Here is a 27,226-nt window from a genome sequence, read left to right as displayed (position 1 = left end):
AAGTTTTTGTTTGTTTGTTTGTTTGTTTGTTTGGGGGGGTTGAGACAGGGTTTCTCTATATAGCCCTGGCTGTCCTGGAAGGCATTCTGAAGACCAGGCTGGCCTTGAACTTAGAAATCCGCCTGCCTCTGCCTCCCAAGCTCTGGGATTAAAGGCGTGCACCACCACTGCCCAGCTAAATAGGAAGTTTTAATGTTCTACTTCATTTTGTCCTTGAATATATTTTTGCTATTTGGGGGAGAGGGCTTTGAATAGTCTCTACAATTTCTTGGACATTATTTGCCATTTTGCTTAATTAATGGATTAATTTAGAGGCAGGGTCTTACTAAGTTAAATTGCCTTGGCTGTCTTAGAATTCACTGTGTGTACCAGGATGTAGTCAAATTTAGAGCTTGTCTTTGCCTATTGAATGCAGGTGTTACAGATGTATGCAGCCATGCCCAGCCAAATGATGAAGTTTTTCCTTTTTGAGACAAGGTCTCACTCTGTAGCCCAGCTGGCCTGGTTTTTACTGTGGAACACAGGCAGGCCTTGAAATTTTGGAGTTCATCCTGACTTAGCCCCCTAAGTGCTGGGATTACAGGTGTGAGCACCATGCCCACCTTTATTTGCATTTTAAAAAGGACTATATTAAGAAATATCTTCTTTATAAGATTAGTTAAGAATAAAAACTGAAATATACTAAGCATATAAAACATTGAATCAATTTTTAGAAAATACCAAAGCACAGTATACTACTTCCTTGTGGAAGTATCCTGTGAGAACACAGAACTCAGTAGCATCTAACTGCAGCAGTCAGAACAGCTCATTTAGAGCCTTTTCATCTTATATTTTAGCCAGTGCTAATCCTTTCTGATGCTCAAGCAACTAAAAAATATACCATGGGTATTCTCCTAAATAAGGCACCAGTTTGTAATGTGTCATTGCATGTTAGTAGCTTTTGATTCCTTATTGAAATGGTATGGTTTTCTAAATTTGAGGGAGTCATCTTAACAAAGCTAGAATTGATAATGTTGCTTTGAACTTTAAATGAGAACCCTAACATGAACAAAAGTTATGACAGAAACCTAACTTAAGTTCTTTTAAATTTTAGGAAATGTCATATTTTCACTGGTTTCAGAAACTTTTTCAAATGTTTTAAACACAATTTTCAGATAACAATAATGAAAGGCTGAGCCCCAAACCAGGGACAGGTGAACCAGTTTTAAGTTTGCACTACAGCACAGAAGGAACAACTACAAGCACAATAAAGCTGAACTTCACAGACGAATGGTAAGTTAATACTTTTGTAAAGATGTCTTAGCTGTTTTGTTCAGTTGCATTTGATATGCTTTTTCTGTACCTCATTTTATGTTTTGTCTTTTGCTATTTACTGTATTAGTTTTGAAACTGTAGTATGTTTTAAATTCCTTGAAGAACTTGTAGATAAACAGATTAGGCATCTGCAGAGATGGATCATTCTCAGTGAATGAGAACCCTTGCTATGCAATCCTGAGGGCCAAGTTGGAATCCCTAGCAGTCATATAAAAAGCTAAGCAGTGCTGCGCATACCTGTACATGCCTGGAACCCTTGCACAGGGAGACACAGAGACTGGCAGATCCCTGAGCTCACCAATGAGCTTCCTGTTTAGTGAGAGACTCTCGGGCTAATAGGTAGAGAGCAATAGAGGAAGACACCCAACATCTTCATGTGGCACATATTACACATACACACTTGCATGCACATAAAACAAGTAAAATTCATAAAACTCACAGATCAACAAATCCCATCTGTGGATTAGGTTAAATCAGACTTGAGAATTTACATTTCTAAAAATTTAACAAATTGTGTCTGTCATCCTGGAATGTTTGTTCTGATAGAAAATATAAATAATTACCCATAGAGAGCATTAATTTGAAATATTTTATTCTTTGTTCTCTGTGTTGTGTATATAAACATATGCTCATGATTTTTGTTGTATATTTTAGAACATAATTTAAGTTATACTGAATACACTCCATTTGTTAAGCTTAACTTTATAGTAAGCATTATTAACTGTAACTAAACATCATTTTCCTTTAGTTACTTGTATTAATTGCTGTTATACTAATCTGTCCAGTAGGGATGCTGTCGATTACTTATTCATTCCCTTTTAATTGGAAAATTAATTTGCCATTTTTAACCCATTGAGGTTAACACCCAATGAAAATGAAAGTGTTTCTTTTTAAAACTTTTTCTATCTTCAGCATCAGATCTGTGAGTTACAGCTCCAGAGATGAACTGTTTAAATCAAAAGCATCGCCAGTTTATTGTTTTCTCTCTTCACATTTCTCTTAGTGTATGAACATTTTACTCTCTGTTCAATGTATTTATTTTTGACTCTTGATTTTTTAAATAATTTTACTTGTTATTTAATTATTAGAATGGTTGGACTTTTATACTCAGTGCTATACTGGTTGTCTTTAACGACATTTGTGATTTTGTTCGTGATTAATATAAGAAATCAATTGAAATAAACATTATCTTTCCCACTAACTAGAGGCCTTTTGATTGAGCATTTTCCAAATATTTTTATTCAACTTTGTTTAATTAGTTTATGAATGTTTGTTGACAATATGTCACTATGTAATTATGTGCTGGCATGATTATATAAAGCTTTATATAAAATTACATCATTTATTTATAGTCTTTTAAATTATCATTAATGTATTAAATCATATTAATATATTAAATTTATGTAACTAATATATTGTTTTATAATATAAAGTATATTATGTACAAATAATATATCACATATTAATATACTTGTTAATATAATTGTGTTATATGCTTAATTAATACATGATCATATGTTACATTATTCAGTTCATTGCCTTCCTTGTGTGTTTATGTGTAAATGTATCTTACAGTAAAGTCTGATGAACTAGGACTTCAGATATTATTGGAGACCTATATCCCAAGAACTGTTCTAGACATTGGAAATTCATAAATTAAAAAAATACTTAAAAATAAAAGAAATGTGCACCCTGCTGGAACTTACATTTTAGGTGGAGGAACTGGGCAATAATTACAGTAAATAAGTATACAGTATTGCATGTTGGAAGGCACTGAGTACTACAGAAGCAAAGAGAGTAAGTAAGGACAATCAGGAACCTAAGGAAGGTTAGGCATCAATGAGAAGATGATACACACACACACACACACACATGGAAGAAGATTGTAGGCAGAGAGACATCCCACATGTTTGAGCAAAGCAATCCTATATGTCCAGGGATCTTTTCAGAAGCTCGATGCATGTGAAATGGAATGGGCAAAAGAGAGACAGGTGAGTAACAGATACGGTCAGCTGACAAAACGAAGACGGTGTTGAAACAGAGGATGCTTTTGTTCCTGTGTTCAGAGTGGACCACAGGTAGAAGTCAATGCCAATTGAAAGACTGTGGCCAGAAGCAGAATAAGCAGTAGCAGTGAGTTGTGCCAGAATGGGAGCAGTGGAGGGTGTAAAGATAATCAGAATCTAGGTTCTGTGATAACAAGATTCAGACAGCAGGATTCCTTAATAACCCCAGGTGTTTTACCACATTTTAAAGTCATGGCATCTGTGGCCCAGGTCTACGATGTGTAAGTTAACACAGGTTCTCATAGATATCACTGTGCCTGACTTTCTGCTTTCATCTGCCCATACAAGCTGCTCTCTGGGGAAGAGTGCCCTCAGAACAATTCCAAGATAAAGTTTTACTTGCTTTTTTTTTCTTGAATACTAATTTCACTTTAAATTATCATAAATCATATTATCATTCATCAGTTTGTCAAAGATTGCCATTTCTATTCATTTAAGATATTCAGTATAGTCTTTTGCTTTTTAGTGTCTTTAATGAGGCAGTAGAGTGCCCTGCGAGGGTAGACTTGACAGCCTGAGGAAGCTTCCTAAATCCCAGCTTTTTAGTGAAAATGGGCACTCATAAAAGAACCCATTTCTGAGGTTTGTTGAGAAGATTTCAAGGAATTTTACAGCCTAAACTTAGTATACTTTGTGTATGATAAGCGCGCATAGTCGTCGTTAGCTATAACAGTACTCTTATTCTAATCATTTGGTTCATTTTCTGCTGTGGTCTCCATCCTTTCCTGTTGGTTTGTAAGAGCTATTATCTTATGATGCGAGGGTGATGTCACGATGTTTGTTGCAGTATCCCCCAGGTATGGCATTCGTGTTCGCCTGCACTGGTTGAGCTTCAAGGTTGTGCTGTGACCCTTAGAAAACAGATTGCTGGGAACCTTTGCTCATCTTACTTTTGTGTTTTCTGTGGTTCTATAGTAAAACCACCTGCTTATTATCAACTCTGGATTTTCTTGTAGCAAGTGTGATGCTGAGTTACAGCGCCAGCTTTCCACACACTGTTCCTTTGTCCCAGTACCATGCATTTTGCACTCTTCTCATTTTGCTGTGATTCATCATGCATATTAACTATGCTGGATGTGTTTATTGAGTAGTGTGTCTTTTCCACTAGATTCTATTCTTATTTAGTACCATAATATTTTAATCATTATAACTGTTGTACTCTATGCATTTTATTTATATCTGTATTATAGCTGTTTGAGCAAGGAAACAATTTGTATCATATTTGGTTTTATTGACCACATGGCTTTGTAGTCTCTTCTGATTAAAAGATATTTACAGGGGCCAGAGAGACAGTTCAGAAGCTAAGAACTCTTGCTCGTTTTCAAAGGACCTGGGTTTGGTTCCTGGCACTCATATGGTGGCTCACAACCATCTGTAACACCATGTCCAAAGGGTCAGATGCCCTCATCTGGCTGCTTCACACACCAGACTTCCATATAGTACATAGACAAGCAGCCAGGCAAAAAAAAAATCAATATTAAAAATAAGGAAGATAAATAAGAGAGAAGGAAGGAATGAAGGAAGGAAAAAAGGAAGGAAGGAAGGAAGGAAGGAAGGAAGGAAGGAAGGAAGGAAGGAAGGAAGGAAGGAAGGAAGACAAAATATTCCTACTGAGATAACACTTTAGGCTAGTTTAAAACTCTTCTGACATTTTTTCCTGCATGTATACCAATGTAGATCATTATTGTTTAAAATAATGTCAATATATGTAACTTTAAAAAATATGAAGTTGATTTTTGTTATTTGTTTTAAATTTATTTTACAAAATCTTGGCAAATGTCCCTAGTAATTTGTGTCTACATTCATTTATTTTCTGAACATATATATTTGTGTGGGTACATGTCACGGCATGAATGTGAAAGCCAGAAGACTCCTTGGGGAATTAATTGCCTGTCTCCTCCTACCATTGGGTTCTGCCATCATACTCTGGTTATCAGGATTGGCAATAAGCACCTCACCCACTGAGCCATCTCCCTGACTCATGATTTGATTTTAATCTTAGATTGTCATACATCTTCCTGTTTCCTTATCACCCTTCTCCTTATACATGTACCATGATTTCTTATAGAAATTATTTATTTGTATGGGTCTAATATTATGCAATAACCAGAGATGTTAATGGGACTTTGGCCATCATCAGGTGGGTACTAAAACAAAAATAGAAAATATAATCTCTTTCTACAAAACTGTAATGCTTAATAAACACACACACACACACACACTCATTAAGAGATACATAGAAATGTATAGTAAACAGCAGGAGCATCAAAATTGTGAATTAAAGTGCTCTCATTTTAAAATCTTTTTAAGATGAAGTATAATTATTTTTTAAATGGTTTTCAAATACTTATGTTCTAAATTTAATACTTTTTAAGTTGTAAAATATGAAAGTTACATCAAAATTCTATGTTAACTTTCGGTGGTATCAGGTGTCTTCTTGTGATTCTAGGAGCAGTACAGCCTCAAGTTCCAGAGGAAATGGGAGCCATTGCAAATCTGAAGGTCAGGAGGAATGCTTGGTCCCACCGAGCTCCATGCAGGCACCTGAAGGAGACAGTGAAACAAGTTAGGTTACTTTGCTTTATTCCTTATAAGAAACCTCAGTGCTGAGTACCTACCTCTTTTTCTCTGTTCATCTACAATGGTTTGCCTTTGTTCTTTGTAGAGTGAGATTTTGTCTTAAAACTTATTTTGTGGGTTAGAGGCCTGTGGAGGTGAGAGGACAACTTTGTGAGGGCAGCTTTCTTCTTCCACCTTTACATGGGTTCTAGGAATCAAGCTCAGGTCTCCAGGCTTGCACTTGGCAAGTGTCTTTGCCCTCAGTCATTTTCCCATCCCTGGGGTAAGATTGTATTTGAATATTAAAGGTTTCTGTGATCCAGATAGAATTAAGAGCCATGTATTTAAAGGAATGCTAGAGTGTTATATTTACATTTTTCTGTAAAAAGCTAGATTTCATGATAATTTTGTTTAATTCTAGGAGCTCCTGAAGAACTATCAGAGAAAGGAACATTTCCAGAAAACCTCACTCAAAACCAGATAGATACAGGTGAGTTATCTTGCTGTCTTTAGGAAAATTAGCTCATATACAAACTAAACACCTTAATCTTTGTAATCTCTCCAGAGGCAAAGATCACTTCCAAAGGATGGCTCTAGAATCAGACTTTGCATTAGAACATTCCAGTTCCTAAGTTAAGTAAAATGATAGCAGTGATGTAGATATAACTTTGTTTTCTGACAGCACAACTTGATAACTTCCCAGCTGAGCCACTGGATCCTAACTCAGGGGAAAGGAATAACCCAAGTCTTGGCAGCCCTTGTGAGTTTCCAGAAGGCACTTTGTCTGAAACAGACAGGGAGGCTTGTGAACAGACTAGCACTGAGAGTGCTGCCAGGCATGCCAGCGCCAAGCCTGAACTCCCATCCCAGACAGAAGCCATCGAGCTGGCCGGCACTGAGAGTGCTACCAGGCATGCCAGCACCAACCCTGAACTCCTGCCCCAGACAGAAGCCATAGCACCTTCAGCTCATGAAGACCCATCTGCCAGGGACTCTGCTCTCCAAGACACAGATGACAGCGATGATGACCCTGTCTTGATCCCCGGTGCAAGATACCGAACAGGACCTGGTGATAGGTTGGTACATTTTTAATTAGCATAGACTATAAAAAGTGTAATTCTCAAGAGTTGAAGTCACGTGAGAGTATCACCATTTTTAAAGTTGTTTCATCTAGAACTGTCACAATCATATGACACATGGAACTTTTAAACCATAAATGATTTCATATATTTTGAGCAAATGTATGAAGAAGTGAACAGAAAGTGTTTTTGCTCAATATTTCTGCCCTGAAGATTGTCCCTCAGTTTACAAATCAAGAGATGGCGTGCTGAGAATGACTAATGGTTTACTTCTAAATTGAGGTTACATTTGGTTGTCAGTTTGCCCTGTAGAGATTATGGCTTTTGGGTTTTGCTAGTTTATTGAGATGAGGGTCTAACCACGTAGTCCAGGCTGGCCTGAAACGTGATCTGTGGACCAGGCTGGTCTGGAACATGGTCTGTAGACCAGGCTGGCCTTAAACTCAGAGATCTGCCTGCCTCTGCCTCCCAAGTGCTAGGGTTAAAGGTGTGTACAACTAAACCTGTTTTTATTGTAATGTTATAGTTTTTTCTTGTCACTAGTAGTGTGATAAAAGTTTTCTTTTTGGAATTTTTATGTTTTTCTCTGTTTTCTAATAATGTGATGACTCAGTTAAGAAACTAAAAAGGTATGATGGATAGTAAATATTGTAGCAATAATAGAGAATTGAATTATTAATAATGTTTGTATGGTTTTTCCATCAGTAGATTTTTACATAAACAGAAAGAAACATTTTAGAAGATATCTTTTAATGGTCTTTACAATGACTAGGGATCCCAAATCTATGGTCTGCCTATGCAGTTTAGTGAGACTGTCTCAAAATAAGAAGTAAAAAGAAAGAGGTAAGGATATACCTCACTTGTTAGCAGGGAGCCTTTGTTCACTCTCTGGTACCCAGGAAGGAAAGTGTGTTGCATCCCGTTTATGGGAAACTGTCTGTATGATTAGTACCATCTTTCCCATTGTTCCAGAAAATCCAGTTTTATCTTTAAAGTCCTGATTCACACAGGAGTGAAGTTCTATTTGGACCATTCATACACACACACACACACACACACACATATAGGTTGAATAGACTGTTGTTTATCAAACATTCAGTTTACATTTCTGACACAATTAACAAGATTATATATTATATATGCATTTCACATATATAATGAGAAGATTACTGTACCACTAAAAGTGACAATCCAAGCATAGTAGCTCATACCCTGTAATCTGAGTACTTGAAAGGCTGTGGCAGGAAGACTGCTATGAGTTCAAGGTCAGCTTACACTACATAGAATATTGCAGATTAACCTGGGCTACAGAATGAAACACATTCAAAGATCAAAATCAAAAAATGTGATAATGTTGTGTGATTGTCAAGGGCATCATAACTTGGGCTAGAATTCACCTACTAGCAATTTTTTTTCATATATGCTGCTTATTGACTCAGAGACTCAGGTTTTTGGTTTTTTTGTTTGTTTGGTTGGTTTTTGGTTTTTTTTTTTTTTTTTGGAAACATGGTTTCTCTGTGTAGCTCTGGCTGTCCTAGAACTCACTCTGTAGACCAGGCCAGCCTCGAACTCAGAAATCCGCCTGCCTCTGCCTCCCAAGTACTGAGATTAAAGGTGTATGACACCACTGCCCGGCCAGTTTTCTTATATATTAAGTATACTTATGATTATCTAAAATTATTGTACAAATGTAAAATGAGTCAGTTATAGGACCTGGCTCACATTGAAAGATGGATACATGTCTTAACCAACTAGTGTATTTTCTATATAAGGGTGCCTTCTACCTGAAAAAAAAATTACAGTGTGACTGGCTCAGCCAGCAACAGTAATGCATGCCTATAATCTTAGCTACATGGGAGACTGAGGCAGAGTTATGTTTTAGGTCTAACTTAGGCAATTTAGAGAGATTCTCTCACAAAGCAAAAGGAGAAAAAGACCAGCTTTTAGCTCAGTGAACCTACCTTTGCCAACTGTGGAAGGGCGTGTGTGTTCCTTCAGGCTGGGGAATGGTTTTTTGTTAGGGCACTGTTCAAATAATCCTCCCTTATTTGTGTTTAAAGATTAACCTTCCACATGTTAATCATCGCCCTCTTATGCTGTTTGATTGTTTAGTTGATTGGTTGTTTTGTTTTGAAATAGAGTGTTACTATTAGCCCTGACTGACTCTGTAACTCAGACTGATCTTGAAATGTCAATTCAAGTGCTGAGGTTACAGGCATGTTCCACTAACCCCTCAGCATCCAGGATATATAATATAATATAATATAATATAATATAATATAATATAATATAATATAATATAATATAATATAATATATAATATATATATTAAGGGTTCCTTAAAGGGTCATTACTATTTAATACACACAGGTAAAGTTACCAAGCATAGCACAATTCAAAAATCAAACTGATGGTTTCTAAAACATTTATCTTTTTATAGTATTTAGATGATTTCTCATTCTCCTAAGATTTGATCTACCATAAAGTTGGTACCTGATAACTTGATTAACCTAGAAAGCTCTAGGTGTTAAATTAGATTAGCTAAATATTTAGAAGATTGATAATTATGGGTAGCAACCTGGAACTACCTCCTCTCTATGCATTAGCTTAAACTTAGATGTTATGATTAGATCCATATTTTAAACTGTTAAAGACTTGGCATCACTTAATAAGTCAGGTTCTTAGCCTTAGTTTGGCCTTAGATACTTAGTTTTTAATTGCTTATAATTTATTTATTATATAAATTGACATAAATTTAGACTGGTAACAGAAATAATAATAAAATTCTTAATCTTCGGAAAAGTTAGTAATTTATAGGGAGGAAAGCATGCAAGATGTAAATCAAAACAGAATCTGGAACTGAGTGAACCGTGGCAGTGTATCTGTACTCCCAGCAGTTGGGAGGCAGAGGCAAGCAGGTCTCTGTGAGTTTGGAGCCAGCCTGGTCTACAGAATGAGTTCCAGGCCACCCTGGGCTATACAGAGACTCCAAAAGCCAAACCAGGTCTAAGAGAGATGGCTCAGCAATTAAGAGCACTGACCTGCTCTTCCAGAGGAATTCCCACAATTCCAGCAACCACATGGTGCCTTATGACAATCTGTAATGGTGTCCAATGTAGTCTTCTAGTGTGTCTGAAGATAGCTACAGTGTATTCACATATATTTATTAAATAAGTAAATAAATATTTTTTAAAAACCCACCTGCCTTCAAACAAGATTTGCTTTGTCTTTTCCCAGTTTTGTTTGTTTTGGTTTGATTTGTTTTTGTTGTTTCTGTGTTTTTGTTCCGTTTGGTCTTTTTTGTTTTTATCTTTGTTTTTTGATTCATTTTTTTGTTGTTGTCTCACTTTGTAGTTCAGAGGCCTTGAATTCAAAGTAATCCTCCTGCGTTAGCCTCTGAAGTGGTGGTTTTACAGGCATGAGCCACCACATCCAGCCTCTCCTAGCTCTTTACCAAAAATGTGTAAATGATGAAAACCAAGAACTCTCCGCCCTCCTGCTTCTGTGCTGTCTCCCTTGTAGCATTGGCTGCTTAATTAGAACTCACAAGTAGAGAGCAGAGAGCGTGCCTGCCTGCCTGCCTGCCTGCCTGCCTGCTGGGCAGCCCTTGCTTCATCCTTCATCCGGTGGGAGGCTGCCACAGCATCTTACTGCTTAGTGACAGCCACTGCTGCGGCCTCCCTCAGGAGTAGTTCATTGCTTCTAAATTTAGAGGCAGATGATAAGTTGACTTATATTTTAAAAGGAACAAGTTTTAAGAAATTTTCTAAGAACCCAAATTATTTACCATCTTTAAAATTAGCAATATTTGGACTGCTTTCTATTTCTGAAGAGGCTAATGTACATCCTACACATTGATGAAATGTTCAGCTAACAGAATACATGCCTTAGAAGTCACTCTCCTGCTGTTTGATCACTCCAAGTCCAGTAAAGAAGTCCAGTGTGCTGAAAGTGTGCCCAGAACCGTTTTTTTTTTCTTTCTGCATTTAAAAAGCCCAGTCAATTAATTTAGTTAGGGTAGAGAAATGGTCCTCATGATGAGTATAGTAAAGTCAAATAGTTAAAAAGTTAAACATATAGTTAGTTAAACTTTATTTTAATTTATATGAAAACTGTAGTACATCTCACAATAGCGTTTTTTTTTTTTTTTAGTCAGGATCTCATGTACCCTGAACTTGCTATGTATTTGAAGGTGGCTTTTAATTCCTGATCCCCCTGCCCCCAACTTGAGTTTGAGATTCCTTATTTGACTCTTAGTATTCTTAAAGGTTTGTTTAGTATTAAGGAGGTTTGATTTGCATTCTGCAGCTGAAACCAAGAATGAAAAGGCAGACCCTTAGAAATATAGGCCACAAGAAAGAATCACATGGGTATTTTAAATGTGGAATGCTCTTCTCTAACGATAGCAAATCTATATAAAAACTGCTGGAACAGGGACAGGTATTCAGACAATTTTTTTTCCACCCAAAAGGCCAAATAATAAATTTTAGGCTTTGCTGCCAGGAATTAAGTAGAAACCACTACATAGGCACTTACAGAACTATTTTAAATGATTTTAAAATGAGAATATTGGCCATAACTTAAAGGTCATAAAAAAACAGCTGACCAAGATTTTACATACAAAGCCAATTTGCTGATTCCTGCTTTATAATAAATCAGTCACAGAGAGAACCAAGCTATGTCTGTTATAATGCCTTTACTGGCAGAAATCCAAATATTAAAAAACAAGTTCTTACCAATAGCTTACGCTCTAAGATCAAGAATTGACAAATGGGACCTCATGAAATTACAAAGTTTCTGTAAGGCAAAGGACATTGTCAAAAGGACAAAACGTCAACCAAAAGATTGGGAAAGGATCTTCACCAACCCTAAATCCGACAGAGGGCTAATATCTAATATATACAAAGAACTCAGGAAGGTAGACCCCAGAGAACCAAATAACCCTATTAAAAAGTGGGGAACAGAGCTAAACAAAGAATTTTCACATGAAGAACTTCAGATGGCTGAGAAGCACCTTAAGAAATATTCAACATCATTAGTCTTTGGGGAAATACAAATCAAAACAATCCTGAGATTTCACCTCACACCAGTCAGAATGGCTAAGGTTAAAAACTCAAGAGACAGCAGGTGTTGGCAAGGATGTGGAGAAAGAGGAGCACTTCTCCACTGCTGGTGGGATTGCAAGATGGTACAACCACTTTGGAAATCAGTCTGGCGGGTCCTCAGAAATCTGGGCATGACACTTCTGGAGGACCCTTGCTATACCACTCCTGGGCATATACCCAGAGGATTCCCCGGCATGCAATAAGGACACATGCTCCACTATGTTCATAGCAGCCCTATTTGTAATAGCCAGGAGCTGGAAAGAACCTAGGTGTCCCTCAATGGAGGAATGGATACAGAAAATGTGGTATATTTACACAATGGAGTACTATTCAGCCATTAGAAACAATGAATTCATGAAATTCTTAGACAAATGGATGGAGCTGGAGAACATCATACTAAGTGAGGTAACCCAGTCTCAAAAGATCAATCATGGTATGCACTCAATGATAAGTGGATATTAGCCTAGAAACTTTGAATACCCAAGACATAATCCACATATTAAATGATGTCCAAGAAGAACTGAGGAGTGGCCCCTGGTTCAGGAAAGACTCAGTGCAGCAGTATAGGGGAATACCAAAACAGGGAAGTGGGAAGGGGTGGATGGGGGAACAGAGGAAGGGAAGAGGGCTCATGGGACGTTCGGGGAGTGGGGAGCCAGAAAAGGGGAAATTATTTGAAATGTAAATAAAGAATATATTGAATGAATGAATAAATGAATAAATAAATGAATAAATAAATAAATAAATAAATAACGAGTTCTTTTATCTGGGATAAAATACATTGTGTTCACTAACAGTGGTATTACAGACAAATAAAATTAGCGTGTTCATTCCTTCAGTAACTTCACATGCTGAATCTATGAGTGTCAGAATGTACCTTAGAACAAGAGTACTTCGCTGTGCTTTCTTTTTTTTTAGATAGTGTTTTATTGTGTGTATCCCTGGCTGGCTCTGGGATCTGTTGGCTTCTGACTCCAGAGTGCTGAGAGTGGCTCCAAAGGCCTATAGTGCCAGCTCCATTGTGGGGCTAATGGGATGGTGGATTTGCCTTTCTTTCTTTCTTTTCTTTTCTTTCTTTCTTCCTTTCTTTCTTTCTTTCTTTCTTTCTTTCTTTCTTTCTTTCTTTCTTTCTTTCTTTCTTTCTTTTCTTTCTTTCTTTCTTTCTTTCTTTCTTTCTTTCTTTCTTTCTTTCTTTCTTTCTTTCTTTCTTTCTTTCTTTTCCTTCCTTCCTTCCTTCCTTCCTTCCTTCCTTCCTTCCTTCCTTCCTTCCTCCTAAACGAAGAAAACAAAATTACTCCAGAAAAAAAGATAAGCAAATAAGACTTTGTGAAATCCTTAATGCTCTATATAGCTAAGATGTTATTGCTACAATGAGTTTTTCCTAAAGATTTAAAGTATTAATCCTGTATTGCTTCATAATTTTTAAAGCATATATCATTTGCTTAAAATGTTTGGTCCATCTAGCCTTTTCTGGACTCTGTAGAGCCAGAATTCTTTGTGCTATAAATATGCCAGCATCTCTGCACTCATTATAACCATCTCATTCTGTATTCTTAATGATTCCACTTGCATTATTAAAGAAAATTGCAGAGGAAATCATCAAAGGGAAAAACTAGAGTTCCTAGGGAGTTAAAAGCCCTGGTACTGGGCTGGCTTGTCCCAGTTCTATGGTTAGGACAGATGCGTCAGCTTCATTGTGTATTTCCCAGAGAGCAGTTAGCCTTGAGGTTCTGCAACTGCGAGTGTTCAAAAGGTAAAAGACATGCAGTGTGGTCTCCTTCCAACCTAATTCAGTGAGTGTATCTGTTCCCTTGGTCCCCCCCCCCCCCGCACCGCCCATTTCTTTGGGTAACATTCCTCACTATGGACTGCGACAAAGGGAAACGTAAGTCCTTTAGTCTGAGATGGTTGATGACAAACAGTGGTGACTATGATGCTGTACATACTTGGTTCTTCATAAGTGACTTTAGTTATTGTGTTCCCTTCACTAGATTTAATATCAGAGGAACAACAGTAGGTGATAGAATAATGAGGTAATGCAGTATGCTCCTTCATTTCTTCTTGACAATGGATTTGCCAGGTCCTCTTTCCTACAGCTAACCACCTTTCCTATTAACAGTTAATACTTCCTTTGAACTTACAGAACGCATAAGTGCTAAGCATTATAAACAGGTTGCTTTTTCACAAACTGTATTTCTCTGCATGTGCTGCATGGGAATAGAATGAAATTCGTGTGTGCAGATGTAACTGCTGTTCACTTCAAGTGTGGTGGCAAGTAGCTATGGTCCTTCAAATACCTGGTACTTGTTTTGATAGTTGGTTAAAGAGTGCAACTTATATTTTTTTAAACCTGATTGGCATACTAATTAACAGTTTTGCTATTCATATATACTTTTAATTCTTTTAATTATGTTCATTTAATTATGTGCTAGGTTTTAAAATCCTGATTTTTCAATGCCATTTTCTTGTAAGTGGCTAAATAAATTAAGAATATTACATACCAAGATGATATACAGTCCTTAAATATATCTCTAATTGAAAAAACTGATGGTGTTACACATTTTTTAGTAGAATGTTTAAAGTGAACCCTATATTCTAACAGTCATCTACCCAAGCTGCTTAATGAAAAAGATTAGCCAAACTGAGAAGTGTCATGTTTTTTAGGTATTACCAGTTTCTAAAGTGAAATTGTACATAAAATATATAGTAGCAATCAAAATGTAAAAATAGTTTCTTACATGGAATACAGAAATAGTAAAATAAACTAAAAATTAGCATACATGTATAGTAATATCTGCTTAAAGCCTGTCCTTGGCTTTAAGCAGACCTTAAAGGAAGTTTAAATCTATTTTTGCTTTTTTAAGAAAAGCTTTATTTCTATTATTGTATGTGTATTTGAGGGCACATACTACATTGTGGGTGTGACAGTCAGGAGACACCTTTGTAGAGTCTATTCTCTCCTTCCACCTTTATGAGGGATCCAGAGAGTAAATCCAGGTCACCAGCAAAGCCCTCAGTTTTGTTTTATGCTGGTCTTTGTAGGCTGTTTTGACATTAAGATATATTTTAAAGTCAATGATTTTGCAAATGATTCTGCTACTGGCTTTTACTTTTTAATTTAATGATACCAAAATGGAATTTATTTCAGGGCTTTTTGATGTTTTTAACTTACTAAACATTATCCCAAGTATTCAAAGCTGTTTTCTGCTTTTAAAATAAAGATTGCAACTAAAAAGTAGCATGTTGCTTCAGGTGGGTCTTAGAAAGGCTAAAACCATATAAACTATGTGAAAAAGGAAGACTGATGTTGAAACAGAAAATGTCACTGTATGCCCCTTTGGGTGAATGAAATAGGATTCATTCTCCACCTCAATTCTTATGTAGAGATTTATTACATAAAATTTTAATTTAAAACAGCATTTTTCTGAACTCTCATACACATCTTTTATAAATTTCTGCTGAAATAAATTGAAATATAAAAGTATAAGAGATAACAGTCCTCATGAGAGACCATTGTATTTTAAAATATGCTTTACTGTACTGCAAATGCACCATACCATATCACCATCTCTTAGAATAATAAATAAAATGGCAGTAGTCCTCTGCTCTTTCTTCTAGCATCTCACTGCTTCCCTCTCGTGTCCGTCCTCAGCTAGACTTTGAGAGATGAGATTGGGCAGGCTGGAGTGGGCACAATCCCACAACCTGCTGATCTCCTGCATTCGGGGGGCACCATTTTGGTGCTAGGCATATCTCAAGCAGATACCCTCCTACTTCTGCCTCCAGATCAGCTGGGACTTCAGACATGCACTTCCATGGCATACTGTTTGTATACTTCCATTATACTGTTTGTATACAACAAACAGTACACAGTTCCAAGTTCCACACATAAATTCTCAGGTGAGGTTAAGTAAGTCTATACATTTCAGGGAAAGGTGAATATGATATGGTTATCTTTGTATTTATTAACACTTTTTTAAAATGTCTTTCAGTGGCTGGGGAGATAACCCAGTGTAAAGTGCTTGCTTTGTAGCCAGTGGGACCTGATCTTGGATCCCTAGCGTGAACATAACAGGTGGGCGCAGTGGCACGCCTCTGTACCCCATCCTGCCAGTAGGTGGAGACAGATGGGTCCCAGGTTCACCAACTAGGCACTCTAGCTAAAACTGGAGCTCCAGTTTCAGTGAGAGACTGTCTGAGAAATATGGTGTTCATGATTAAAGAAGACACTGGAGAGGCATCCCACGTGTGCACACTCGTTACACACACACACACACACACACACATACACACACACCACAGATGCCTGTCAGTGACATTTGTGATATTTTACAAAGAAGTTTTTTTAAATCTTTTAGAAGAACTTTAATTTTTGTTGCTGTAACAAATGTGATCTTTTAAATTTTTATGCTAATTGTGCTTTGCTGATTTTTTGGAAATACAGTTGACTTGTATGCTAATTGTATTTCCAGCCATATTCATTTTCTAGCATTTCTGTTACTTAGCCTATAGGTTATTTTGATTTTTTTTAAATATAGAAATTAGATACAAATGTAAATTTTATTTCTTACTCATTTTTTTTCTTACTGTAGCAGCTGATAAGTATTAGGTACTGCATCTTACCCCGATTGTGAGGAAGATGCCCCTTGGTGTGTTTAGGTGGGTTGTTAGGGCTGTTGGGAGGCGCTTATTAAAGGTTCTGAACATTCCTTTCTGTCTTGCTGTGTTAACAGTTTCTATCGTAAGTGGGCTAAGGTTAGTCAGACACATTTTCACTCTGCCGAGTTACCATTTTTTAGGGGTTTTTCCTCTCATGTATTAAATAACTGATACTATTCATTAGTGCTTTGAAAATTCTGAACCAATTAATTTTACATTTGTTTCTTTAGTACTTCAATAAGCTTGCTAGTCAAATGCTCTGTTCCTCTGTAGAGCAGTTTTATGAATGCTTTTTAATTTGCCTGGCTAGCTTAGAGTTTACTAATTTTTATTTTAAAAAATTAAACAAAATATGGAAATACATAATTGTAACATGAAAATATCATCAATTTGCTGTTCCCAAACCTGTCTGTGAATACATATTTTTTGGTTTTCTCTGAACATTTAGATTAATGCCTAGACAGCTGCAGTTTTTACTGAGGAAATATGTATTTGTATTTTCCACAAGTTTTTTTTTTTTTTTTTTTTTGAGACAGGATTTCTCTTTGTAACTGGCTGTCCTGGAACTCTACATAGACCAGGCTGGCCCCAAACTCACAGAGATCCACCTGTCTAGACCTCCCAAGTGCTAGGCTTAAAGCTATACACCAAGACGTTTTTAATATGTAAAACTGCCAAATCAAAGCTTTATACATATTTTAAATTTAATATATAGTATTTAACTTTTTTCAAAAATATTATGTTCTAGAATTCCAGCACACTGCTGCTGCGAGTATGAATCTGTGTAATCACATTCCCAAACTGTGACTGTTTCCTGAAGCTAAGCCTTGTGCGGCACTCACTCTGTCACACACATGGCTGCGCGCACGCATACACACACACACACACAGATTCGCAAGGCTGAGCAAACAACATGCCACTGAATGAAAGTCCACAAATAAAGCCATGATCGTAGAAGTCAGAATCGTTCCCCTGAGGGAGAAACATGATAGCAATGGGCACAGGGGAGACTCTAGGTCTGATGGTGCTCAGTCTGATAAATGTGAAGAGAAGTTTGTTTATTGATGACACTGTCATCTTTTTTGTGCCTTTAGTCATTGTTAAGACATTTGTCTCAACTACCAGTTTGTAGTTTTATGGACTTTGTACCTGCTGTATGTCAAAATATGGTTTTTTAAATGACAAAGCTTCAAAATTAAGTAATACTGGCTGTTAGGTGAATATTCCCTTGATAATAAATGAGCTTTAAAAGAGTCCTTTGTTCTTGAGTAGGTACAACCATCATTTCCTTTGTAGAGAGAATAGAATGTACCTCATTAACTGTCACTCTCTCCTTTTGTGTAGAGCCATATAAAGGAGACGCTAGTAGAAGATCTTCATTTTATTTCTTACTGACATATGTTTTCTTCTTGACTAGTCTGCTCTTGGGACATCTTTAAACTATGTCAGAATCTGTTAATTAGTTTACTGCTGTTACCATGTTACTCTTAATTTCTTTGGACTTTTCTTTATGGCATTTATAAAGATAAACATTTAAAAATTGAATAGAGCATTGTTTTTTGGTTGTTTTTGTTGTTGTTGTTGTTGTTGTTGTTTTCTTGAGACAGCATCTCGAGTTGACTTGGTCTTCACTTTGTAGTCGAAGCTAATCTTGGGTTCCTGACCCCTCTGCCTCCCAAGGGTGTCATTACTGGTCTAGATTACCAAATAAGTCTAAATAGAATGTTTTATTTGAAGTAACATTACAATGAATTTCGTCTGTTTGGTTTTATACAATAGTACTTCAGAAATGAGTGTGCTGCATGCTACTTTCTCTTTCAACCAGCACCAAGTTCCTGAGTGACCACTGAACTAAATATCTTGGTGTAGTAACTAAACTACTGGGATGAAGTCTGCCTTTTCATGCTTTTGTTGGAGGTGCTTTATTAAAATAATGTGTTTTAAATTTATTATATACTTAACTGTGTTTTGAAGTTTTCAGTATTATTCTGAAGTTGCTTGTGAATGTTTATTCTTGGTTTTTGTTTTAATGTGCAATCCATAGACGCTCTGCTGTTGCCCGCATTCAGGAATTCTTCAGGAGGAGAAAAGAAAGGAAAGAAATGGAAGAATTGGATACTTTGAACATTAGGAGGCCACTAGTAAAGATGGTTTATAAGGGCCACCGCAACTCCCGGACAATGGTACCAGCTGCTCATGGCATTCTTTGCTGAGATTGCAGTTCGTGGTTTTTCTGTGGTGATTTTGTTAATTCTCTATTCAAGCATGTTTCTTTTAGTCTGGTAATATATTGCAAGAAAATTCTACCTTACTAAGGAAATATATGTAAGCTAGAAAACATTATTTTAGCTTAGAACAAATAGCTATTGATTTGTTTTGTTTCTTGTTTTGTTTATGCTTGCTGTCTTCCTTTGGGAGTTTGCTATTAAGTTTTTTAAACTTCATTTTACAACATTTTGTTAGTTTGGAAAATAAATCTGTATATGAAATCCAGGTTGATTATAACATACAGATACATTAGTTATAATACCTTTTAAACTAACAACTAAAAAGTGGCTTTGGTCTCTCTGTCTCTCCTTGGTTTCATTTCTTCATCTTTGAAATAGCCAGGATAGGCCAGGTGATCTTAGATCAGTTGTAGTGTTCAGAGTCTCCAAATCTGCATATCCTGTACAAGGTAACTAATGAAACTATTACCTGGATTCCTATCTAGAAAGTGTTCACTGTGGCTGCAGTGTTACTGCAAAGTACCTGCAGATTGAAGTTTACCTTTTTTTTAAAGGAATAGATAAAAAAATAAACTGAAGTGAGGAAATAATTAATGCTTTTTGTACATGTCATTGGTAGTAACAATTTCATCATTTTTAAATGGATACTTGTTTTTATAGAAGTAACAAATTTGTATTTTATGCATTTTGCCAATTAAACATTTAGATAAGACTAATTAAAGGTGGCTGAGGATCTAACCAGTAGCTGAGGGCTTGCCTAACATGCACGCGCCCTCAGTTGATTTCTTAGCGCAAAAGAGATGAAAGCACAGGTCTGTGCACAGCAGTGTGTGGCTGCAGGGTCTCCTCCCTGCCGGCTCCTATGAGCGCAGGGGTGAGCACAGGGGTGGCCAGGGCTTCCAGGAAGGGGTTCTGCAGTATAAAGATCTTCGTATGTACCTTTCATGTGTGTTTATTAAATTAAGATAGCTATTACATATATCATATACCTTTTCTTGCTTGATTAAAAATACGTTTATCTTTTCTTAATTCTGTGGGCTTCTAACAGTTAATGGAAAAAATGCTTTTTGTTCTTGGCAAATACAAAAGACAATTCCTTTATTCTATGAAATGTTCTTTATGAAGAAACAAAGCTGAAATGACATGGTTTTTAGAAAGTACATATGTAAGTGTATACTTTTTTTCCATTATACTGTTTTAAGCCCAGAAATTGCATTGATTCATTTAGCATGTGCGGAGTACCTGTTGTGTGTCAAATCCTGTTGACACTGGCTCTTGGGGCAGCTTCCAATTCTTTTCCACCATGTAATTGCCCATGGTGAAGTACTGTCATGATTTAAGATTTTTAGAAGAAACAAACTTCAGTATTTAACTTTTTTATTTTTAAAATCTATTTTCAACATGAGAAAAGAATCTGCCTTTCTTTTGGTAACTGTGATTTGGCTATCCTGTTTCATAAAATCCCTCAGATAAAAGAAGCCAATTTCTGGGGTGCTAACTTTGTAATGAGCGGTTCCGATTGTGGCCATATCTTCATCTGGGACCGGCACACTGCTGAGCATTTGATGCTTCTGGAAGCCGATAATCATGTGGTCAACTGTCTGCAACCCCATCCATTTGACCCAAGTAAGTAAGGTATCTTTCTTACTCACTGGAAATTGCTGTGGTCATTCATCAGCTATAGGGAATATTACAGAAATCTGAATTATCCTACTAAGCTCTGCTAAAGATGGTCTTAGCTCTACATAGACTTAAAGAATTTGTTTTATGGAAGGGAGAGGGTTCACAAAGCCCCACCCCTAGCTAAGAAGATACTGGCAACTGACGGCTGCAGGTAAAGGGAGAGTCATTTCCTCAGGGGTGTGGCTTCTGTAAGAGCATGTACCCATGCTCCAGTGGCTGGCCTGAAAGAGCATGTGCCCACGCCGTGGTGGCTGGCAGCTCAGGCACATACTGCAGCACTCATGGGACTCTGTGGATTTAATGAGTACACAGTTGGGAGGGAGGCAGGACTGAATGTCCGCCTGGGGATAGCTGGAAAGGGAATAGAGGATAGATTTGATCAGAACAGTGTATACACATGTATGGAATTCTCAAAGGACAAATAAATATTTTTTAAGGTTCACCCTCAAAAAGAAAGAAAAGAATGTGCTTTTGACAGATATTCTAAAAAAATTAGTTTATTCTTCTAATATTTAAGTTTTATTGTCTCTTAGAGTCTGGGATGACTGAGTTACTCATCATGTATTCAAAGCAAACCTCCAAGCCTTTTTAAGTCCTCACAGGTCAGAATTAATTTGCTAGCATAAAAGATAATTGACTTGTTCTTGCCTTCTATTTGAAGTGGCCATGTATTTCATAAGAAAACAGTGAATAAGACAGAAATTTGAATGACTACAAAGTGGTATTAAGTTTTTGTTCTACAGTTAGGTACTTTTAGGAAACATTTAAAACGATAACAATTAATTATACAATAAAAAGGCTGGAGAGATAGCTCAGCAGTTAAAAATAATTGCTTCTTCTTCTTTTTTTAGACAGTGTTTCTCTGTGTAACAGAAAACTGGATGTCCTAGACTTTGGGCTAGCTTTGTAGACCATACTGGCCTCAAACTCACAGAGATCTGCCTGCCTCTGCCTCCTGAGTTCTGGGATTAAAGGCTCTGGCTGAACATATACTACTCTTGTAATACACTCAGGCTGGCTTCCAGCATGCACACACATTAGGCAGCTCACAACCACCAGACAAGTTAAAGCAAATCTTTGGTCAGGTACAGTCTCATACGCCTTTCATCCCAGCACTCAGGAGGCAGAGGCAGGTGGATCTCTGTGATTTCTAGGCCAGCCTGGTCTTCATGGTTGGTTCCAGGACAGCTAAGACTATGTAGAGAGACCTTGTTTCAAAAAGCAAAACAAAACATCAAAAGTATTTATAGTAGTTTTCAACCTAAGTTTTGTTAATTTTGCACCTATGCTTAATATTTACATCTGGAATTTATGATAAAGATGTAAATTTTCTTTTTAGTTCTAGCCTCATCTGGCATAGATTATGACATAAAGATCTGGTCGCCACTAGAAGAGTCAAGAATTTTTAATCGAAAACTTGCTGATGAAGTAAGACTTTTACTATGCTTACTATTTTAATTTTTATCTAAAATGCAAATTTAAGGGGGAAAGTTTGTTATTAATTGCTAACATAAAACTAAGGCATTAGGTTAAAGAAGTCAAATCTTTAATCTCAGCACTGGTTAGACATAGGCAGGTGGGTGTCTAGGAGTTCAAGGCCAGCCTGATGGTCTACATAGCAAGTTCTAGGCCAGCCAGGGCTACAGAAAAAGTGGGGGAGGGAAAGGAGATCAAATCTTTTGAAAAATAAAAATGAGATAAATAATACTAGAGGTAAAAATCAGATTAGTATCTTACTAATTATATTATTGACTTTAATAAAACAGTAAGTATGTATCTTAAAGAAAAATAAGTGTGATTGTCATGCTTATTATGTATAACAAAAAATCATGTAAAGTCTGTCTTTGTAAAAGTGTTTTAGCTGAAAATAAATTGATTCTGCAGCCTGTGATCCACCTCTACCATTCAGGAAGCTGAACCAAGAAACTCTAGTCAGATTGAACCACATATCAAGACCCTGTCACAATAAGCACAACAGAGAGAGGGAGGGAGAGGGAGAGAGGGGCAGAGAGGGAGAGAGGGGCAGAGAGGGGCAGAGGCAGAAGCAGAAGAGGGGGAAGGTGGGGGGAGGAGAAAGAAAATAACCTTACTGTATGCCCCCTTCCATAATTCTAGACTGTTATTTATTTTTCTATTTTGAGTTCTTCACAGAGGGAATTAGGACTGCCCCTTCCACATGAGTAGGTAGAGGAGTAATGAACACATACTTTTCCTTTTTTGTTGTTTTAAGACTTACTTAGATCCTTGTTTTTTTTCGTTTTCACTAACATATTTAGCTAGCATACAAAATACTGGGTCTCAGTGAAATGGGGTGATGGTGGGGGTGATTTCACATTATCATTGCAAACCTTAATCATTCCTACTCCATCCTATATCACTAGTCCTTGTCTTTCCCCAAGACAGTCTCCCTTCTGCTTCCTGCTTACATATATATGCGTGCATGCGTGCGTGCGTGCGTGCGTGCATGTGTGTGTGTGTGTGTGTGTGTTCTGCACGTAAGAGAAGACTGAGAAGACCAAGTATGTGGTCTCTGTACTACTCCTGTTACCATCTCTGACCTTCTCCCCACACACACACACTTTTACCATTAGGCCTCCCTCCTACTCACTCTTCTGTCTTATGCTTATGATACATTCTTCATAGAAGAAAAAACATGCTGTGTTTTTCTTTCTGAGTCTGGCTCATCTACTTAACATGGTAATCTCATTTCTATTTATTTTCCTGCATAATCTAACCCTTCTTTATGCTCACTTAAACTTAACTGTGTATATACAACTTTTTTTTTTCGAGACAGGGTTTCTCTGTATAGCTCTGGCTGTCCTGGAACTCACTCTGTAGACCAGGCTGGCCTCGAACTCAGAAATCTGCCTGCCTCTGCTTCCCAAGTGCCAAGATTAAAAGCATGCGCCACCACTGCCTGGCACCACATTTTGTCTGTGGATATCTAGACTGGTTCTACGGTTTGGTTTTTATAAGTGCTACAGCAATAAACATGTATTCATGAGCATCTCTATTTATGCTGGCTCGGATTCCTTTGGGTATAAACATGGGAGTGCTACATCTAAGTATATGGTAGTCCTACTTGTAGTCTTTTGTGGGAAGCTTCATACTGTGTTTATTTTCCCACCAGCAAATTTTTCACCCTTCCTTTCCAGCATTTCTTGTCACTTGATAGACATTTTGATTGTGGTGAGGTGATATCTCAGTGTAGGTGTTGTTGTTGTTGTTTTGAGTCAGGATCTCACTTTGCAGCTCCAGCTGGCCTAGGACTGGCAGTGTGGACCAGGCCGGCCTCGAACTTGCCTGTGCCTGTGCAAGTGCTAGGATAAAAGCTGCACCGCATCACCAGCTCCCACTACAGTGACCTCACCCAGCTCCCACTGCAGTGACCTCACCCAGCTCCCAGTGCAGTGATCTCCCTGATGGCTGACAGATTGGGGCTGAACATTTTCTTCCTGTTTATTGGCCACTTGTATATTATTTGAAAACTTTCTGCCCAGTTATTTTCTCCATTTATTGGTTGGACAATTTGGTTTTTTGATACTTAATTTTTTCTGATCTCCATTAGATGCACTGTGTACCCAGATTTTTCTCCCATTCTAGACTGTCTCTTTACTATGTTATCAGTTTGTAAGTTGATAATCCTATTGGCTCACTGTTGGAATTATTCCTTGAACTATTAGAATTCTTTTCATAAAGTTCTTCTCTGTCCTTATAGCTTGTAATGTTTCCCTCCTAACACTAATAGTGTCAAACCTTACATTAATGATCCATTTTGAATTGAATTTTGGGCAGAATTAGAAAACTGGTTGTAATCTCATTTAACATGGACATTTCAAGTTTTCCTAGCACTGTTTGCATAAAAGACTCTCTCTCTAGTATGTTTTTGACACAGAAATCTTTCACTTTTTTTTTTTTAAAGATTTACTTGTTTTATGGATAAAAGTACCACCTTAGCTCTGTCTTCAGGCACACCAGAAGAGGGCATCGGATCCCATTACAGATGGTTGTGAGCCACCAAGTGGTTGCTGGGAATTGAACTCAGGACCTCTGGAAGAGCACTAAGCCATCCTTCTGGCCCAATCTTACACTTCTTTGAGTAGACTTATTCATGGCTCTGGAGCATGTTTATGTATTTGATACTACTGCAAACAGGATTGTTCTCATTTCTTTTTCAGAATGTTTGTTATAGGAAAACTGATGGTTTTCTATGTTGAGTTTTGTATATTGTTCCATTGCTTGAGGGACAAGAAAGGATAAAAGGGAGTAAATATGGTTCAAGTACAAGAAATACTTGAACTAAGAAGGTCATTATGAAACCCATCATTTTAAAGGACAACAAATATAAAATTTCTAAAGAAACCCTGGCCTCTGATCTTCTTTTAACTGCAAGTAATTATTCAACATTGAATAGCCTGAAGGTAGAAATATAGACATCACACATAAAAACAATGAAAAATATTTCTCCTAAGTCTTGCTGAATTTTGAAGCTGAATTTGGGATCTTTACAGCAGAGCTTCTCTCACTGCATCACCTTTGACACACTTGTGACTTGCTGCAGGTTATAACTCGCAATGAGCTCATGCTGGAGGAGACTAGAAACACCATCACCGTCCCAGCCTCTTTCATGCTGAGGATGTTGGCCTCACTGAATCATATCCGAGCTGGTAAGAACTTCTACTCTATCATTAAAATCATTATTTTATTTGAAAACAGTAAGCCCTACCTTATAGAGATCTATGTGATTTTCTTAATGTCCAAAAATGAAATCAACAACTTTGTAACTAGGATTTCTTTCTGTGAACACTTGACCTAGCACTGAGAATTATTTCCTTATAAACCATGTTTGTTGGAAAATGGTAAAATGAAAGCACAGACTCAGTCAACAAGCTAATTGTAACTATTTTAATGTTTGTTTGCTTATCTATGATCTAAGATCATTGCTGGGATGAGAAAAAATTACCCCCAAACTATAATTTAATGCATTAAGAAAAAAAATCTAAAAATAGTAATTCCAGCTCCAGTCTTTAGATCAGCTCTATAATATATTATGGGTCCATTTTTCCTGGAATAGCTTAAAAGCAGTTTCCTGTGTTGGAAATTTGGGAGTTAATTTTAATTTTGGCTACTGTTTAGAAAAGATGGGCTATCTGTGTAGATACAAAGTATAGTCTCTCCATAAAACAGATGTTTATTTTGTATTAAAAATACCTGGCTGGGCAGTGGTGGCACACGCCTTTAATCCCAGCACTTGGCATGCAGAGGCAGGAGGATTTCTGAGTTCGAGGCCAGCCTGGTCTACAGAGTGAGTTCCAGGACAGCCAGGGCTACACAGAGAAACCCTGTCTCAAAAAACCAAAAAAAAAAAAAAAAAAAAAAAACTTCCAGAAGACTGATGTGAGGCAGCTCACAGCTGCCTGTATCACTAGCTCCAGGGGCTTCCAATGCCTCTGGCCTCCACAGATCCACAGACACCTGCACTCCTACATACCTACATGGACATGGGTACACATGCATATAATTTAAAATATTGAAAAGTAAATCTTAAAAAAAATCCAAAACTTTATATAGCCAGATTTGGTGCTGTGTGACTTTAATCCTAGCCCTAGAAATACAAGGCAGGTCGATCTCTGCGACCGAATCTACAGAGCCAGTCTCGGGCCAGCCAGGGATGCTTAGTAAGAGCTTGTATCCAAAAGAAACAAAAAACAAAACATCTGTATATACTAGTGAGTGGACTTTTACATATTGAGGTTTTGAATGAGAAACATTTTTTATGGTTTGAAATGAAGTTCTAGGGGTTATTTATGATAGATAGTAAAAGGATTTTGAATGTATGTGATTCTCATCCCTGTTTTCCAGACCGTCTGGAAGGTGACAGATCAGAAGGTTCAGGTCAGGAGAATGAAAATGAGGACGAAGAATAAACAACTCCTTGGCAAGCACTGAGATGTTCTGAAATTTGTATACGACATTTATTATATTTTTTTTCTTTACAGAACTTTAGTGCAATTTAAGGCTATGGTTTTCTGGAGTTCTTCCCCATTTTTGGGATAACCAAACATTGGTCTGGAATGAGTGTGTGCATGAGTTGGGAGAGTGTGGAAAACAAACAAGCAAAATGTTTTTAAAACTTTTTGCCGTGTATGGAGTCCTAAAAAAAAAAAATGCAAAGTGCAATACTTCCCTAACCCTCAGATGTGGGAGCTTGGATCAATGTTGAAAAGTCATTTTCATTGTAGTGAAAATGTTGGTTCAAATAAATTTCTACACTTGCCATTTGCATGTTTGCTGCTTTCTAATTAAAGATGTTGGTTGCTTTAAGATATCCTAAATCTGACTTTTTATTTAATTATTTGCAGAATTAAAATTTCCAGTCATTTCTCTAACAAAAGAGAACTCGCTGTTTTCTAAATTTAATAGCCTTTTCCATCTTGACCTCTGTGTGACCACATAATGTAAAAGGGCCTTCCCATTTCTCTTCCCTTTTCTCCACCTTGAGCTACTCCTCATGATATGTTGATTGCTCACCC

General features: G+C 37.1%; 1 protein-coding gene across 4 annotated transcripts in view; it reads left to right on the top strand.

Annotated features, from left to right (window-relative positions):
• Window positions 1-27,017, top strand: part of Dcaf6 (DDB1 and CUL4 associated factor 6) — a 107,162-nt gene extending 80,145 nt beyond the window's left edge. For all 4 annotated transcript variants that reach the window (XM_052201200.1, XM_052201199.1, XM_052201201.1 and 1 more), the window contains 9 exons: window positions 1,155-1,272; window positions 5,830-5,945; window positions 6,361-6,429; window positions 6,622-7,015; window positions 18,827-18,965; window positions 20,480-20,636; window positions 22,033-22,121; window positions 25,255-25,360; window positions 26,556-27,017. In XM_052201200.1, the coding sequence (XP_052057160.1) occupies window positions 1,155-1,272; window positions 5,830-5,945; window positions 6,361-6,429; window positions 6,622-7,015; window positions 18,827-18,965; window positions 20,480-20,636; window positions 22,033-22,121; window positions 25,255-25,360; window positions 26,556-26,620 (1,253 nt within the window). In that variant the 3' untranslated portion in view covers window positions 26,621-27,017. The remainder of the gene's footprint in view (window positions 1-1,154; window positions 1,273-5,829; window positions 5,946-6,360; window positions 6,430-6,621; window positions 7,016-18,826; window positions 18,966-20,479; window positions 20,637-22,032; window positions 22,122-25,254; window positions 25,361-26,555) is intronic.
• The last annotated feature ends 209 nt before the right edge of the window (window positions 27,018-27,226 follow it).

The sequence above is a fragment of the Apodemus sylvaticus genome, chromosome 12, assembly GCF_947179515.1.
Source record: "Apodemus sylvaticus chromosome 12, mApoSyl1.1, whole genome shotgun sequence".
Taxonomy (NCBI): domain Eukaryota; kingdom Metazoa; phylum Chordata; class Mammalia; order Rodentia; family Muridae; genus Apodemus; species Apodemus sylvaticus.
Note: the sequence above shows the minus strand (reverse complement) of the source record. Positions and strands in the feature narration are given on the sequence as shown.